A 17,856-nucleotide genomic window follows, 5' to 3' on the forward strand; every position below is an offset into this window, starting at 1 on the left:
ATTTATCTGCTATAATGTAATACCCTTGACCTTGTGATAAATGTTTCCCTACTTGCAGATTAAATGTTTTTTATTTCAAGTTATTGGGTTTTACATGAAGACAGTCTAGACAAAATTATTCTATAAAAATGATGTCATGTTTTACTTAAGAACAAAAAAATCAGTTTAATATACCTACATTTGAATAAGTACATATAAAAATAAAAACTTGTTTAATATTAATGCAGTATGTTTATTTAACAGTTCTTACTAAATACACACAAGCACAAGCGTATTTCGTATGCTTGTGTTATTTTTCTAATGAAATGAAACCCCACTACTACTACTGGGAGAAAAGATAACAACTCAACAACAGAAGACAAGAAATGAGGCCAACATATCTTTTTTTGTTTATTTCAACTGCAACAAAGTACACAACACACTAATGTAACTATGACACATTTACTGCTGTTACAAGAAGGTGGTACTGGTTAATCAAACCAGTGTTAATACAGCACATAACTGAAAAACAGAGTGTGACGTGAAATACTGCAATGCAACCACTTAGTGCCATTTGTCAGTAAAACTACTTTAGGACTTTAAGTGCAGTAGCCTACTTTTGTTCGTTTTTAAACCCCATACCTGTAGTCAATTAGATTAACTACATTAACACATTAACCTCACCCAGCAAATGTTAACAGCATTTCCTGTCGTCTCCTTTGTAGTTCTGTTATTCTTCTTTAGAAAGGGCAAAAAAAAAAGTTTAATTGAATACTCTTGTTATTCATTCAAGTGAACTGTGATGACCAACACTTTCAGCAGACAAGTTTCCTTTCTTTTTTTCTTATAAAAATGTGTATGAAGACCAGTTGAAGGCAGCAGGATGAATCACAACCTTATAAAAATTGATAATAAAGTGTTTGATAAAAAGGGGTATAAAGGAAATGTATCACAGGACTGTGTACCCCTGACAGCCTTTATAAGTCAACCCACACAACATGTCACTGAGCTCTTTCACCAGCCTCAAACAGTTCCAACCAACATTTGCAATCTCAATTTCTGCTTTCTTTTGTATATTGCAATTCATGATTACTTGTTCATATAAAATTGCCTTATATTACACTGCTCTGACTGGTGTCTGCATCATGAAGGTGATTTGCATTTTTATGCTAACAGCAATGTCTCTCACTGAGGGAAGCTATTGTAGAGTTTAGTACTTCATCAGGAGACTAGAAAAATATGAATATGATCTCATTGGTCTTAGCCTGTATTTATTTGTTCCAGTGGACCTCATAAGATGACTTCTCTGAGTAATTGGCTTCTGTTGTTCCTGTGCCACATCTGACTTTTTCCTTCACCACCTTCACTACCAGACCACCAGCCAGGGCAATGCCTGCTGCAGCCTTGCCTATCTCTGCCACTGCAGACAGGATCAGTGATGTTGCCACCAAGGGGTCTGACACCCTGCTGGCCACAGATGCCACACTGGGCCCTGTTAACCCACTCACAACACCAGGAGACCCAGCAGCCACTGGGACATTTGCAGCCATCTCCTGAGCTAAGGCTGCTCCTGCCGCAGCAAACTGAGTCGGAGTCCCAGTACCCGCAGCTATACTTCCTACAGAGGCCACTGCATGCTGTCCTGCTGCTGAAGCTAAACTACTCTGAGCTACAGAAGCATTGACTACACCCACTGATGCAGCCTCAGCTCCACTGAGGGCCACTGTGCTGAATGCTGCTCCCTCCAGAGCTGCGCCAATAGCAGCCCCAGCTCCCATGGTGCCTCCTACACCTGCTGCCACACCCACAGCAGAGGCACCTATGGTACTAACCTGCGCCAGGGCATCTAGAGCGCCCTCCCCAGGACTGTCAGCCTCAGCACCAGCAACAGCTCCAACAGAACCACCCAGAAGTCCCCCTGTTGCTGCCCCCAGAGCCACTGCAGTTTTCCCAGAGGCTGCAGCTACTATGGCTCCCACAGCTTTCCCTACACCTGTGCTCCCCGCTACAGACATCCCAGCTAACTGACCTGCAGCAAAACCAACTGAGTTCCCCATGAGAGATGCCCCGGCTGCGGCAGCTAAAGGTGCTGCTGCCCCAAACACTGCCCCCACGGCCATGCCTGTGGCTCCAGCAGCCACAAGGATCTTAACTCTGTCAAGCACCTTAGCAGAGAGCGCAGCCTCCCTCCTCATGCTAATCAACGATGAACTGAGAGACTGTCGCCTGTTCGTGGCCCTGCTGCTGCCTCTGCGCCTTCCTGTGAACCGGTCCCTACATCGTTCAACTCTGTCTCTCAGGAGGCCGAAGGGGCTGACTCTACGCTCCTCTGTCCATCTCTCCACTCTAAAATCATCTTCATTTCTTCTCTCCAACTCCCTCCTCCTTAGTCCTTGTGATACTCTATCAGTGCTCTCTGCTCTGTCAGACTCCAAGTCACACTTCCTTCGTTTTGCCAGTTGAGCCTGCTCTCCCATGTTGTTGTTGTTGTTTCCCTCTTGTTCTTCCCCCTCTGCTTGCCCTCGCTCACTAAACATCCTTTTCTGCTCCTCCTTGATGGCAACCTCTGCTTCTAAAAACACTGCATTGGTATAGAACCCTTTGTTTGTCTGCTTCACCATCTTGTCCACCTTCATTAAGAGTTCTTTAACCTGCGCCGAGTTACTGGGGTCTTTGTTGTTGAGCACATGGTACCTGCCCCCACACCTGTCAATCAGAGCCTTCAGCCCGGGAGGTGCAGTCTCCCTCAGGTACTTTTCAATCGCTATGCCCTCCAAGTCATCCCCCCTGGTAAAAAGAACCACTGTGTGGTGACAGACTGCTTCCTCCCCAAATATCTTGGTCAGCTCGCAGGCAGCCTTGTTTTCATTGTCTGTATATCGTCCTATTGGCACCACCAGGAGGAAGGCATGTGGCCCGGGGGCAGAGAGAGACACACACTTGGCTATCTCTGCATGAATCTGCTCCACACTGAGGTGGGTGTCCCCAAAGCCTGGCATGTCAACCACCACGACTCTCCTCATCCTCCTCTGAGTGACAGTTTGGCCATCCTCCTGAGCGTCCTCTTCGTCAGCAAGCTCAGTGCTCCCAAGCTGGCAAATCTGAGTGACAGAGCTGGCACTGATCTGTGACAGGAACTGCTTTCTGCCCAGGATGGTGTTTCCAGATGCACTTTTACCAGATCCGGTCTTTCCGATGAGGACCAGCCTGAGTTCCTCACCCGATCTGGTTTCAGAGTCCTCCTCTTCCTTCACGCTCTTCATGTCGATTGGCTCCTTTTTCTCTTCCTCATTCCCTGGTGGAAAAATTGCACAAAAGAAATTTAACTCTCCGAGACTATAGATAATTCATATTGATTGGTTCTCTTACATAAAACATTGAATCACTCATTTGTGACAGCAATCAAGACTTCTACTGTCTTCACTTGCTATTACTATTGAAGACAAAGGTTTTTATGTGACATTTAACACGCCTTGAAATGTCAAATGGTTGCCAGGAAGGTTCTGGACAGAAACAAAACAACTGAATAGTTTAGCTAGCAAACTCTACACACAAGTCAACTGAGGAAATAGCTAGCATTTTCCCCCTAAATGCCCTAAGTGTTTGTACCTTCAATACAACGTGTAACAGAGTAGACATCAAATGAAGAGATCAAGGTTTAATCCCAAATGCCATGATGTAACCTATGCTATGTGTTAGCTAGCTATTTTAAACATATAGGGACTGCCAACAACTTCGGCTAGCCAATTTCGCACTAGCTAGCTTTAGCATGTTGCTAACTCATGACGGATACATCAACTGTCATGACATTATCTTACCCGACTCCACGTTATAAGACATCGTTCAGTCTTAAGATGGACGGCAGTTTCTTCTCTGCGTTCAAGGTGTAGTTTTCATATTCTGAGTAAAGCTAAAGCTACATGTTGTGTTGACGTTGCTCTCTGTTCGGCCCAAACAAAAACATTGGAGTTTAGTTGTACTAAAGTCTGGAGGCTGCCTGCCCTCTGTTGGCTCATCTGTACAATAGCTGTGACACTCGCACACAAACGCACACTGTGGGAATTTGACATCAATGTTTTTGTACATATGAGTCACTTTATTTCATTAAAGTTGATAACAAAATGGCTTGTTCAATCTGCAGCAATGATATTCTTTCTTTGAATATACATATAGTTTTATAACAGTCGTATTACTATTTCAAAATTACATCAATCTCAATTCCATAGATCTAAACCATTAAAATATGTCAATTTCCAGCAAAGATTAAAAAAAAAAGAAAAAGACAGAAAAACTAAAAATATTCAACACATTCACGGGTGCAGGGCTGAAAGATCATAGACGGTTTTTCTAGCTGACAGATTTTTTCCTACAGGATAAAATAATTCTTATTAACTCAGGGTCATCAAAATGAAACTACAGAGATTGGTATGAAAGGAATGACTTAACAGTTTCCAAGGTGTAACGGTAAAAAAGAAATTCATAGATGATGCCCTCTGATGGTGGTAAAATAAGAATTATTCAAAGAGATATAAAAGAGAACTGAACATACTGTCCTTGAGTCAAACGTAACACAAGTTTTGTCCTTTAAACTCTGAGTAGCAAAAATAACATAAATCAGTTGATTCACAAACATTCCTCTGGAAATCTGTCCAAAAAAAAAAAAAAAGCCTCAGTTCAAAGGAAAAAAACAACAAAAATAAACAAAAATAAAATCATACCCCATCATCAATTCAAGCATAATGTAATCAGAAACAGGCTGAATTTAGTGAGATGAGGTCAAATTTATATTTGGCAACCACACATATTTGAAGCAAATGGGTTTTAGACACATTAAATCTAGACCAGACACAACACAGTGCGTTTGAAGCAAATTTCATATACTAAAATGTATTTATATTCCAAAGTACAGTTATGTAATTCTCAAGTTATCAAAAATGAGTTTCCCTTATCAACTCCTTTTCTGGAGACGTCTTTTACCTCTCATACAATGCTAGATTTTCCAATCACAGTCACTGTAGGTGCACAGCGATTCAGACCTTTGTCAGAAACTGACTAACCTCCACTTCAACTTTACATTTTTGTGAACTGTTCTCTCTTTTTAATCAACAGAGCACCTGGCTTTTTGTACTTCACTGTCATCGGAGTCTACAAGTCAAGCCACCCCTTGTGGACTGTGCGTATGCTCCATCCTCTTGGTCTCTGCTCTCCACATGCACTGAGGTGCAGCGCTATAGCTCGGTGCGGGAACGGGAGATGCGAGGGCCTTTCCTGATTTCTTTCCTCTTCTCTTCTTTCCTCCTCCTCTTCTCCTCCTCCCTCAGGATCTTCTGGAAAGCCTCGGCAGTGTGAAGCACCTGAAGGAGATGAGAAAGGGCGAGAAAGAGAGAGATTTAAATCAAGGCCATGTGAGAGATAATGTTACTTTAACAATAAATAAAACATACAAAAAAAGAACAGATCTGTCTGGGTTACTACTGTGAGGGTGTAACTGGATGGAGGATGGAGGATGGAGGATTTTATTAAGACGAGCTTCAACCAACATTTATGCATCTTACTCACATCGTCTCTCTCTGTGCGGTATGGGTTTGTAAAGTCTGGGGTTTTCTCTGTTATTCCCAGCTCCTGTGACATCTGAGAGATGAGTGGAAAAGACACATGACAAGAGAAGAGTGCAAGGGGGCATTATCATTTCTTCAAACAAGATAAGAAATGAAAATGAGATACTGTCACATCACTTATTCTACAGCTAAAAGGCAGTTAAATGCAATTTGGCAAGCAGTTGCAGACAAAATCGACATTTCCTCTCGAGTATCATATCTCATTTTTCTCACTTTCTCATGAAATGGAGAGGAAAGGATCAGAAACTAAGAGAGGGGTTACTGAGGTACAAACGAGGGCTGGATGCACACTTTTAGTGCACTAACTGCTGCAGCTTCAAGTCTCAGAATTAATCCACAATATAATCCTCTTGGCACATTGCTAAGGTCACAGATCAATCGTGCAAGAGTTTAGTTCATTAACCCACACATTAAACAGGGAATACCATTTTATCTGCTCTGCTCTTTTACGTTTTAAAAGGTCACAATACACCACGGACAAATCTGATGGCAAATGACACATTTTGCAGTGATGAGACATTGACGTGACCGCAGATTGCACTAAAATCTACTCATCTACTGTATAACCTGAACTATGGTGATTTTGTCATGTCCTTGCAGCAGTCACATTTACACCACTGTGTGCTACATTGAACTGTTTTATTGCAGTGTTGTGTCAGGTTCTCACCTACTCTCCTGCAGAGAAAAGGATTCATTTCACCATGTACTTTTAAACTCTTTCCAACACTTATTTGGTTCATTTGATTTCTCTCTGCAAACTTTGATGCTGATCATTATATTTTACTTTTCTCTCAGGATACATACAGACAACTGCTAAAAGAAACTAAACAGATTCATTAGTATTCTAAACCCATGCAGCCTTACATGCAGGTATAGAATTACCAGTTTTCACATTTTCAAGGCAGTAACTTTTAGCCAGAAACCACATTACCTCTTAAACGTGGTTCACATTTTAACAGCTTAATCGAAGCATCAACACTGTATCTCTAGTTAATGCAGATGTCGCAAATTTTTTCTCTTTACACTATTGCTGCAGAAGGTTTCAGTGGACTGTGAAAGCATAGGATAGTTGATTGTCTGGTCTTACAAGTGTGAGGACATGTTGGTGGGCACCTCCTGTGAAAACCCCCGTCTGGTTACAGAAATTCAGCCCCCAGCGCAGCAGGCCGCCCCAGTCGGAGTTCCGGTCGTAGTAATGGTGGACAATCCGAGGGAAACGCAATGCCACGTCGCCAAAAAATGCTGTATTCTCCACCACATGGGAATAAGCTGATGAGAGAGGAAAGAAATGGTCAAAAAAAAGTGAGGAGGACAGAACAAGAAGAATAAATAAAGCAAAGGGAAGAGTGCAGCAGACAGATAAACATTCAAAGTGAAAGCCAATATTATTGACACCCGCTGGCTCCAAAAGAGGATAAGGATGAGAGTAAGAAAGACTGACAGAGATGGAGCTCTTAGAAACAGGCAAGGGTGCACAGGACAAACCAACCAGAAGTGATGGAGACAGAATCAGAGTATGAAAGACACACCAGAGATGCTGCTTAATAAAAAAGCTTGTATAAGTAGAGGGCGAGAAAAAGGTGTAAAAGGGAATCAGACCTTCTTTGATCTTATCGTCCATTGGGAAAGGGTCATCAGGCTGCATGTTGGCTGCAACCAGGATTTGTCTCGAGTCCTCCAACACCTTAAGATTGAAAAAAATACCTCAACACCCAGGTATTTTTAATTTTACCCAATGTGCTGTGGGGTAAAGCTTCATTTTCATTTTCATATCATATCATATTTTCGCTGCTGAGATTGGGGATGCAATGAATCTGTGTCACAAGACTTCACAGAGGAATCCAAGCAAACGAGAAAATCAGGTTTTGAAGAAAAGAACCGGTTTGGATAGTAAAGTTAAAGTCGGGTCACGTTACAAAAATACATATTTTTCCTCTTACCTGTAGTGCTATTTGTCTGTCTAGATTGGTTTGTTGCAGGTTGGCAAGAGAGATATCAGCCATAGAGATGTCTGCCTTTTTTTTTTTTTGATAAAATGGAACTAGATTGCACTTGGCTTGTGGTGCCAAAAAATACATTTGATAAACTCAAAAGCAATGTCCCTTACCAGAAATCATGACCTGATTACTTGAGGTAATCCACAGACCTTGTTGTGAGCAGTTTCACGTAGGAACTATTTTCTTTCTACCGAACCACCACCGTGGACCGTATCATTGCACAGAAGGAAGCGTGCATCATCAGAGACAAGGAGCTGGCTAATTAAGCTGGCTAAAGTTACAGCTTAGCTGATGAGGATGATTAATTTAACATCCCAAGCTGTCACAAGCAAGTCCCTCAGGTGCATGCTTCCTTTCTTCAAGTTTACTTTTTTGATGCTTTGAGCACTTCAAGAAAGTGCCATCTAGTTTCATTATATTTGAGAGAAGGCAGACATCTCTATGGCTGATATCTCAAAAACTCTGCAACTCACACCAAATCAAGTACACTACAGGTAAGAGGAAAAACACACATTTGGATTTTGGGGTGAACTGTCCCTTTAAAGTTGTGTCAAGAAGAGTCAGTGTGTCCACACTCACACAAAACATGTGTTTTTCACACTTCATTTTGTGGTTACAAGACGGATAAATTGAGAACAAAAAGACACGGACTGAGATTAGACACAGTACAGCGTCTTTGGTCCTTGTATGGAGGAGATACAAGTAGGAGCACTGTTAAGGACTCCATCTCTCTCTCTCTCTCTTTCTCACACACACAGCATCATAGAAATGCTGACAATGTATTTCAGCCACTGAAGGTTGACTATGCTAGTTGTCCTTGAGAGGCACTCAGATGCATAGATAACCATCCACTGGGAAACTGAGGCATACTGTAAAGCAAAGCTCCGGGCATAGTGTGAGTGAATGGCACTCTGAGCAGCAGAGTTTGAATTAACATTCAAATGAATGCGAGGAAACATGCTGATGATTGTAATCGTTGGATTTGAAGCTTTTCGAGTCTCTGCTACGGTTGCCAACCTTCTTATCCTTCAATCTGCTCAGAGCACAAGATGGTTCAGCTCTTTTTCTGCCTTACTGTATATTCTTTTTTGGAAACGGGCATTTTTACAAATGTCAAACACAAAGTACAAATCTGTTTTTTCTAAAATTGTTTTCCCCTTTTTGTGATGTGTTAAAACAGAGAAATACAACAGCACCTCCCTCTAACCCCCACCCAACCCAAACTCTCAGAAAGAAACAGGGAAGAAAATGAGTCACAGCATGAAGGTTGAGCTCTTAGAAATAAATGTTGTTCTGGGTTTTTTTATATACCTGTGGTCTTGTCTATGCTTGATTTCGCTGCTGCCCACAGACTACACACACACACACACACACACACACACACACACACACACACACACACACACACACACACACACACACACACACACACACACACACACACACACACACACACACACACACACTACCTTGAAGAGTCCTTTCAGCATGATGTCTATGATCTTGTACTGCTGATTGATGTCATTCAGCTCGACTAGATTCTTCAGCGCATTCAGCTGATCTTTCCTCTTGGTCTCAAACAGCCGCTTGTCTGATAAGAGCAGGTCAGGAAGAAACACACGCTCCACATGGGCAAAACTCACATAAAGACGCTAACTCACACACCCATCTGTCACATCAAAAAGGCACAGAAATGTATTCATGAGCATGCACAAGTTCACACTCGAGTGACTCGCCTGTGCATTTGGCAGCAGCTGTGCACACTAAATAGCAGGATACAGATCTCCAGGTTGGAGTCGTGTCTCGGTCTGTGCATGTCCGAGTCTGCAGAGCTGAGGGCGGCAGCGGCGAGGGCCAGGAACACTGCACACACACTTGGCATGGTCAGCAGGGGTCGGCAGAGAGGCGCTCTCCTGAACACAGAGATGACAGACCACCAGGGGCATGTCACATTGTTAAACATCAAAATATTGGCACAGAGTTGTGTGATTTCCATTAGTTTAAGGCTACAGATGGAAGACTGCACATTTCCTTGAAACATTCTCTGATTATGATGGTCAAGCTGAACACATTTTCTTTTGCTTTCATCTGAAAACATTGAGCTTTCACTGAAATAGTTTTCTTATTCATGCAGCCATTTTTCTTCTCCTAAAGCTGCTAGGAAGGCCCCCTCTCTCTCTCTTCGGTGATACTTTTGGAGTCTGTGAAATGGAGACATGCTGGGAATAAGTGGTCAATATGTAACACTTGAGAATAACGGGCATTTGAAGAGGGGCTCCTTATGTTCCTTTTAAAAAGACACATCTGACGTCTGGCACTTGTATAATCCCCAGAGGAACTTTTACAATCTCTATAGCAGAATCTTCCCTGCTTTTGCTTCTTCTCTCCTCCTGGTCTCTCCATTAAAGCAGTGGTCTTCTTCTTTCTCCAATTGTAACTTCCTTTCCCTCAGAGGCTTTGTATACATTTGAAAGGGAGGAGAATGAAGTGAGAAGACAAATAAACAGCTAAAAATAGGGTCTCATCAAATGAAAATTTGATGAAAGCCACATTTTTATGAAAACATTAGCAGAAAACAGAATTGACTGGAGGGAGAGAGAGGGAAATGTTGATGAAAAGCTACAAGACATAATTCACATAATTCATGCATAATTTAGCAAGGGCTCCATCAATGATACTACCAGAGGGGTTTGGGGCTTGGATGGGGGCATGCAGAGAGCGCCAGCTTGTGAGAAACTGGGGGAGAACGGGGAGACAGGAGATGAGGGGAGGGGCGTTGAGGCTTTCAGAGGGTAGAGGACTGTGAAGGCGAGACCCTGCGGGAAACAACAGCTTTCCTGGTGAATATTTCATCTAACTTTGCTAAGACACAGCAGTGAAACTGAAAGACGCACAGATAGGAGAGTGAATGCAAGATAGAGGAGGGGTATGTGGCTGTGCAAGACGATAATGAGCACCAGGGACTTGATTTTTTTCACAGACAGAATTAATCTTTACAAGCCCGACTGCCGATTTTTTGAATCTGAAGGACTAGGAAGTGAGAAACCGTCTCAGGGTGTGAATGTTAATTTAGACTGGATGAGCCCCTTTAAAGATCTCACTCATATCAGAGGGGAAAAGCAAATGCTCCTAGGCATACAGACGTACATATCCCTCTTCATAGCGCTGATAACGTGGACCAACAGTGATCATTTCATACCAAAACATCCTCCTGCTTTACAACAGCTTTGCTTTTACAGCACATCCTGAAAACAGAATGACAAAGCTTCAAGAAATCATGATGTAGATATCAAGATATTATTCCAGATCTGTGAAACACTGCACTGAGAAGGAACGCCTTCAAACTTCCTTCAGTTGTCTCAGCCACTTTGGCTTCAAGTGTTGGTCTCTGCAGACCGAAGTGTCTTGTTTAAAAATAAAACTATAGGACAACTTTTTTTCTCACGGAGTCAGCAGAAACAAGTGTTCCTGAAGACAGCTGAGTGAAGACAATGTTCGATTAAGGCCAATTTGTGCATTCTGAGAACATCTTTTGGGTAGCTTCCCAGCTCTCTGAGAAATGCTGCACTAAATATCCTTAAGTGCTGGTCGAAAGCCTCAATATTTCTAGATAACAGCCAAGGAAAGGGGGCCTTGTCTCTCCTGTGGCAGCGGCTCGTCTGGGTATTTGATGGTCCTGTGTGCTTCCGAGCAGTCAGCCATGTCGCTCTGACAGATATTTATGAGCAAAAAGGTTATCACCGCCGGCACGATTTAATGCAGTCAACATATACATCCTGTAGCTGTTAACGTTTCGAGGCGATAGGGCGAAGTGCTGAGACTTTAAGAAGTAGCGTAAGAAGGACATTAAGAGCGGATCAATCATCTCTAATGTGGAATAGGCAGCACAGGAATGGGAGTCTAAATGCATCCATTAACTGTAAGCAGGCTACCCTGATTACACAGGACGATCACTTTAAAAAGACGAAGGAAAATCTACACTGACGTCTTGAGATCAGATTACACTTGGCCATGGCCTGACCAAATGGGGGTGACCATGAAACACAACAAAGTTAACTATTGGCTGAGCTGCTTTGGGAGAAATGAGGTCTTTGACAGACATTTAGATCCACTTGAGAGAGCAGCAAGGAGATCATCCCTCCTGCCCCCACCTTTCTTACTTGAGGTGTACAACAGCCTTTACCATACACAGATCAGCCCAGCGCACACACCGTAGACCATTAATACAACACAGCAGCTCTGCAAGATTTCCACTTTCACATTCTCCCATTGAATCCTGGACTGGATGGCTTTCTCTCAAGCCGACCCCACTTATGTTCTGTATCCAAGGTGGGAGGCCTCCTTCCAATTGGGTCTGTCAATGTGGCACTCATGTTGGATGAGGTATGTTCGCCGCAGGGAGGTCTAAAGGCAGAGTAGTTCTCGCTGGAGTCGTGTAAACCCACGTAAATCTTTTGGCCCGAGGAGATTTTCCTCTCAGCCAACAACAATCTGCCATGGGCGAGAGGCTGAAGTTTGATTTCCTGTGTGGGAGATCCAGGTTCCAGCTTTGTCAGATAAGTAGGCTACCACATCTTATCATGCTACAGACCCGTGAAGATAGCTCCACTGTGTTGGAATTCCCTGTGGTGTGAAAACATGCATCTGATATTCTTTCACGCACCAGCAACCTGCAATTTCTCTAATCCCGGAGGAAAAGAACAAGAAAAATATATCTTGAAAATAATCTTTAATCAACGGCGGGAAGCAGTCCACACTGTAAACTAACCAACCTGTGACATTCATTTCAAGAGGTAAAACTGACCCTTGATGTAAAGTGACTCCTAAGAGGATGGAGCAAACAAGATGCTTATCAGACAGCTGGATGTGCAGCAGGAGTGGATCTAGATTCCCCTCAGGCTGCCAGCCTGCTGTGGGAGGTTTGAGGTTCAAGGACTGACACATCATCTCTCCCTCAGCTTGCATCTTCCAGGCTCTCCTTTGGTTATCATTCATGCAGAGGCATGGCCACGGACATGCGTAATGGTGATGATGATGGCAGAGTCTGGATAAAGATTGTCATGTGGACCATAAATTACACGTTGCTTAATTGATTGCATGTCCCCTACCTGACCCGCGTCCCCTTCAGCCGCGCGACTGTCTACAGGCAATAATGAGTCAATTTGCTAAAATGTTCAGCCCGTAATTAAGCGTTAATTATGAAGCTGTGATGTAAGACCTCATCTACTCGTGATTTAAAAAACAACTCCGCATTGTTACATCCCGTTTTTTGAATATACGATTTCCTCAAGGGGTGCGCTTTTTGGAATTAACCAAGTATTTGAAGTCGCTCCTCGACAAATCGATTCCGCTTGTCATCTCAGCTGTATGCCCCGCCGCCAGATCCATCAGCCGGCGGCCAGCACCGGAGATCAACCCGATAAAGCGCTGGACATTGGAGCCACAAAACTCGCGGATCACTCACCGTGTTGTATCGAGAAACGGCGGCGCCACACGGCAGCGATTATCCGACAGCTTTTGCTCCAAAGTAGTGCAGTTTAACCTCTTTATCTCCACACTAGATGTCTGAGGTCAGCTCGGTGATGAGGGGGGGACGGGACAGTCAGTTTGCCCCGCTCGATCCTCAGGTAACAAGAACGCGAAGGTGGAAGTGTTCATTCACATGCGGCTCTCGCTCCTCCACTCTGCCAGCGCCACGATCGCACCGGCTGGCTCGCCTTGGACAAATGACAGCCAGCGGGCGCTCAAACACGGAGGAGGAGGAGGAGGAGGAGGATGTTGTTTCCGCACGGAGGGTTTAAAGAGACACACCACCAGAGCATGGGGTGCGTTCCGTTTCCTTCATGTGCTTTCTCTGAGATAATGTTGCTTGTTGCTGACATTTTGCCAGCCACATAAAAACTATCTATCTATCTATCTATCTATCTATCTATCCTGTGTGTTTGTACAGTATCAGTGTATACTACTGCTCAAAAATGGCCTTACTTTGGAAGCAAAGGCAGTTTTTTCTCAATTAAAGTAACATTAAATTGACTAGAACTACAGTCCATGTTTTAATAACAACTTTAACTGGGTTAGGGGTAGACTGCCTGATTTGTGATTGTATATCTAGTACATAGGTACACAGAGGACCATTTTCAGCAACCATCACTCCTGTGAGTGTTAGAAAACCTTTGTGTAATATGTTGTGTAAAACTGTAATGCTTATCAAGAAAGCAATAAAATCGGCCTTCCTTGGGGTAGTTATCATTTGTTGGTTTGTTTATAGTCTCAAAATGGCAAGAAAAAAAACCCTCCTTCCTTCTGAGACTTATCAGTCTATTCTCAAAAAGCCGGGAAGGCTATTCTGTTTGAGAAACTGCCAAGAAACTGCAGATCTCATTCAACGGTGTGTAATACTCCCTTCAAAGAACAGCGCAAACTGGCTCTAACCAGAATAGAAAGAGAAATGGGAGGCCGTGTTGCACAACTGAGCAAGAGGACAAGTGATGAAAAGATGGAGGAGTGCTTGAGGCCATCTGTCAAGCATGGTGGAGGAAATGGGGGTGCTTTGGTGCTGGTAAAGTGGGAGATTTGTACAGGGTTAAACAGATTTTGAGTAAGGAAGGCTATCACCACTCTATCTTGCAACAAAGCACAGCTCCAAACTACGCAAGGACTATTTAGGGAAGAACAGTAAGCTGGTATTCTGTCTATGATGGAGTGGCCAGCACAGTCACCAGATCTCAACCCTATTGAGCTATTGTATATATATATATATACATATACACATGGGGGATATTAAGAAAGTTTACTTTGTCTTTGAAGTACAAGACAACCTGTTCTGTCTGACTGAATCAACATCTGAGAAATACATTTATTTATCATTTATTTGCCTCCTGGAATATCTGAAACCTAATTCAGATATCATCAGCGTACATTACAGTTGAGGATCCTCTTGAGAAAATAATTTATCAAAGATTTTCTGCACACTTTTGCCACCATTGCTAACATCGCCCAAGCATATAAGCAACAGCTGCTCCCCTTGACCACCTCACAGTCAATGTCAAACCCATTCTAACTGACACCTTTAGGAAGGTGCTGATGCTGAGGTTTGGGGATAAAGATAATTGCTGTTCTTTCCAGGTCAATTACTTTCATATACATGAAACATAGAGATTTCTGCTTTCATAACGTCAAATATGTCCTTCACACTTTTGTTCACAACCCCTGGAACTCACAGGAATTCCAGAAAAACAACCAGTATTTTAATTAAACAGTAGTCTTACTTTGCCTGAATTACAGAATTGTTACAGAATCCACGGAAAAAAACAGATTATCTCAATAATAAATTACTATACTAATGGTAGTTTCACCTAGATAACTTCTATTACTCCACAGTTGCAAAATTCAACATGTAAACATAAAAATTGCAAGTGAGCATCTGTGTCTGATTGTGTCATCCATTAGGTGCTCTAGAAAGAAGCAGAGACACTCTGGTGCTTTCTTAAAATCAGAACACAAAACACAATTATAGGAATTAATGAAATGTAACAATGACTAAACAAGAAACAAATAGCCAAATTGATGGCATAATAACATCAGCCATAGTAGAATCAGTTTGCTGAACCATCAGCCTGCTTTCATTGTAAAGTCAGACAGACAGATGGGCACATCTCCAACATGCCTGAAGACGGCAGTTAAGGAATGATGAAGCACAGTGAGAGAGTTGGTGTATGCATGTGACATAGCTAATATTTGGAAGGGAATGATCCTAAAGGGGAACTATAATTAGGGTTCAGTTGTTTTTACTGTGCATAAAATATTTCCAACTAGTATGATTTGTATCAATCTACTGCTTTGAATACAGTTGATGGGCATATTTATTTACTATTAATGGGACATGACTGTTTTTATATTATAAGAGTAGCCAATAGAGCTGATATCAAACTGAACAGACATAGACTGAGAGTGTGTGGGTGGGTGAAAGGAAGGAGTGTGTGCGTATGTGTGTGAGAGAGGGAGTCAATCAGCACAACAGATGTACTCAGCCCTTAAGTACCGACTCTGACTGAAATACAGTAACAACCCCGTGTTGTACAACACGCTTTCAAAGAGATTAAGTGAGAAAGCACAACACAGGCATTCAATAAATCACCCAAAAAAAATCAATGAAGATTCTCTGCTGACATTTCAAGAGTGCATTCACATGTTGTAACTTTTATAACACTTGTCAGATACTTACAGAGGCATGTTTGAGGTTTCTGTGGGGTGTGAGCTGTAGCTGCTTTACAGGTGAGAGTGCATGCGCCTGCATAACTATGTTAGTCAGTGTGTGTTTTGTGCAGTTTAGAGTGTGTTTCACTTCAGGTGAAGGATACAGGACGTTGCCGGGCAGACTGGGGCTGCAGCTCTCAGCTGATGCCTGTGGGCCAAGGGACTCCATCATACTTCTCACTCTCTGCATGTGATCCTCTGTGGGTGGCGGCTGCAGGACACTGCACTGGATCTGAGTGAACAAAAGAAGAGCAAGCATTTTATTTTGCTGATAAAAAGGGATAGAGACAGAGCAGGGGGAAGAGGCAGCATAAAGATGAAGCGATGACAACAGAAAGGACAATGAAGAAATGAAGAGAAACAGGAGAGGAAGAGCACAGGACATAAAGCCAATATCGGGACTAAAGGTTAATAGGCAGTGAAGTGGGAGATGAGAGGAGAAAGCCTAAAGTATAAAAAAGAAATAAAACATGACTCGGGGAAAAGAATCTTATCATTGTATTTTTTTCCCTTTCTCCCTACTGATAACATTTTCTGAACACTATAGGAAATACATTTTAATCCACCTTAAAAAACCAAACCGTGGGCGAGCTGACAAGAGGCAAATTGAGTTTAAGTTACATCATACAGGAAGGAGCAGAGAGAGAGAGACACACACACACACAAGCGCGCGCACGCACACACGCACGCACGCACGCACGCACGCACGCACGCACGCACGCACACACACACACACACACACACACACACACACACACACACCTGGGATTTGCAGAGTGCTAAATAAGTCAGCAAGACAGGAATCTCTTCTACCCCCAAAACAAAACAATTTATTTCAGCAGACTGGGACAGGTGCAATAGATAAAAATGTGTACAAAGGCTGTGAAGCAGCAAATAGAGCTCTACCATAGATATAACAGTACACTTAAGACAATAAGAAACTATGAACACTTGCCATAAACAGCAACAGGGAGTTGAAAATCTTGTAGAAAACATTCACAATCATGAGAAAACACTTCCAAAAGTTAAAATGTCACAGTTCATTTCCAGCAGCTGTGAGCAGTCTCAACAGAAATGCAGACTTAGAAAACAAGGATTACTGTTCAATCTTGCTCATGAAGAACCGCCAAGTACCAATACAGAGCTGCAACTGATGAGCTCCCCTGCAGGAGTCAGAGGTTCAGAGACAACTAAAGGTCACTTCAGTGTACGTGAGTGAATCCAGAGTTACTTAATCACCATCCCTCACTCTGATCCGCACATCTTGTCTTAAGAACAGATGGCTGCACATTTAAGTTGGTGTCCAACATCTAACATCCAAATGTAAATGTAAATGTAAATACTGGACAGTAATTAAAAAGGTCTGAAAATACGCTACGGTCCTGTGCATCAGTTAAGATGGAAAAGGCAACAGAAGATGTCAAATTGTGACACAACACAGAAGAATTACAGCCATATCAAAATAATATGGTTGTGAGCTGCAGCAGCATTAGTTTTATTATTAAAGAACCAAGATCCATTATTATTAGCATCTTCTTCACGATCACCATGATCATCATTCTTGGCATTACTGGTGTAGGCAACTATGTTGAAGGCTGAAGGGATGAAAGACTCCTTGTACCTTTTTGTCTGGACTGGTGTGGATTACATGAGTGTGACAGCAGGTTCAGACAGAATGCATAATGTCTGCTTCAGCACTTCAGGGTTGTGAATATCTGTCAGAGAACTCAGCTCAGCATACTACTCTGACAAGAGCGATTTTTTAGTTAAAACCAAACAAGGCTACACCAGCAGATATGACAATGGTCGCATACTTTTCTCATCTAAAAGTTAATCCCTTTATTTTGGGTGTCCTCTAGAAAATGTTTACATTTTACATTTAATGTTCAAAAAAGACATATTTCCTCCTACTGTCCATTGCTGCAGCACGTCTATTCACCCTCTGTCTGAATGCTCCATTTTAGTGCTCGTCTCTTTAAGACCTCCCTCCCTAATAGCCCAGTCTG

General features: G+C 42.6%; 3 protein-coding genes across 6 annotated transcripts in view; all 3 read right to left on the bottom strand.

Moving 5' to 3' along the window:
- Window positions 1-377: 377 nt before the first annotated feature.
- Window positions 378-3,985, bottom strand: LOC311268722 (uncharacterized protein). Its single transcript, XM_084372520.1, has 2 exons — window positions 3,798-3,985; window positions 378-3,274 (listed from the first exon to the last, which is right to left on the bottom strand). The coding sequence occupies exons 1-2, from the start codon at window positions 3,817-3,819 to the stop codon at window positions 1,251-1,253; spliced, it is 2,046 nt and encodes a 681-aa protein (XP_084228646.1). The 5' UTR covers window positions 3,820-3,985; the 3' UTR covers window positions 378-1,250.
- Window positions 3,986-4,052: 67 nt separating this feature from the next.
- Window positions 4,053-14,303, bottom strand: ccdc134 (coiled-coil domain containing 134). The gene is made up of 7 exons (XM_084372329.1): window positions 13,059-14,303; window positions 9,374-9,507; window positions 9,064-9,185; window positions 7,197-7,281; window positions 6,685-6,866; window positions 5,539-5,610; window positions 4,053-5,333 (listed from the first exon to the last, which is right to left on the bottom strand). Exons 2-7 carry the CDS (start codon window positions 9,474-9,476, stop codon window positions 5,208-5,210), a joined length of 690 nt encoding a protein of 229 aa, XP_084228455.1. The 5' UTR covers window positions 9,477-9,507; window positions 13,059-14,303; the 3' UTR covers window positions 4,053-5,207.
- Window positions 14,304-14,445: 142 nt separating this feature from the next.
- Window positions 14,446-17,856, bottom strand: part of mei1 (meiotic double-stranded break formation protein 1) — a 54,953-nt gene continuing 51,542 nt past the window's right edge. For 3 of the 4 annotated variants that reach the window (XM_084372324.1, XM_084372325.1, XM_084372323.1), the window contains exons 32-33: window positions 15,955-16,082; window positions 14,446-15,260 (exon numbers count right to left, since the gene is read on the bottom strand). In XM_084372324.1, coding sequence (XP_084228450.1) covers window positions 15,206-15,260; window positions 15,955-16,082 — 183 coding nt within the window. In that variant the 3' untranslated portion in view covers window positions 14,446-15,205. Of the gene's footprint in view, window positions 15,261-15,954; window positions 16,083-17,856 lie in introns of those variants that run through there. The other variant, XR_014623985.1, reaches the window with a different exon arrangement.

Source organism: Pagrus pagrus (genome assembly GCF_965226575.1).
Source record: "Pagrus pagrus genome assembly, chromosome: 13".
Taxonomy (NCBI): domain Eukaryota; kingdom Metazoa; phylum Chordata; class Actinopteri; order Spariformes; family Sparidae; genus Pagrus; species Pagrus pagrus.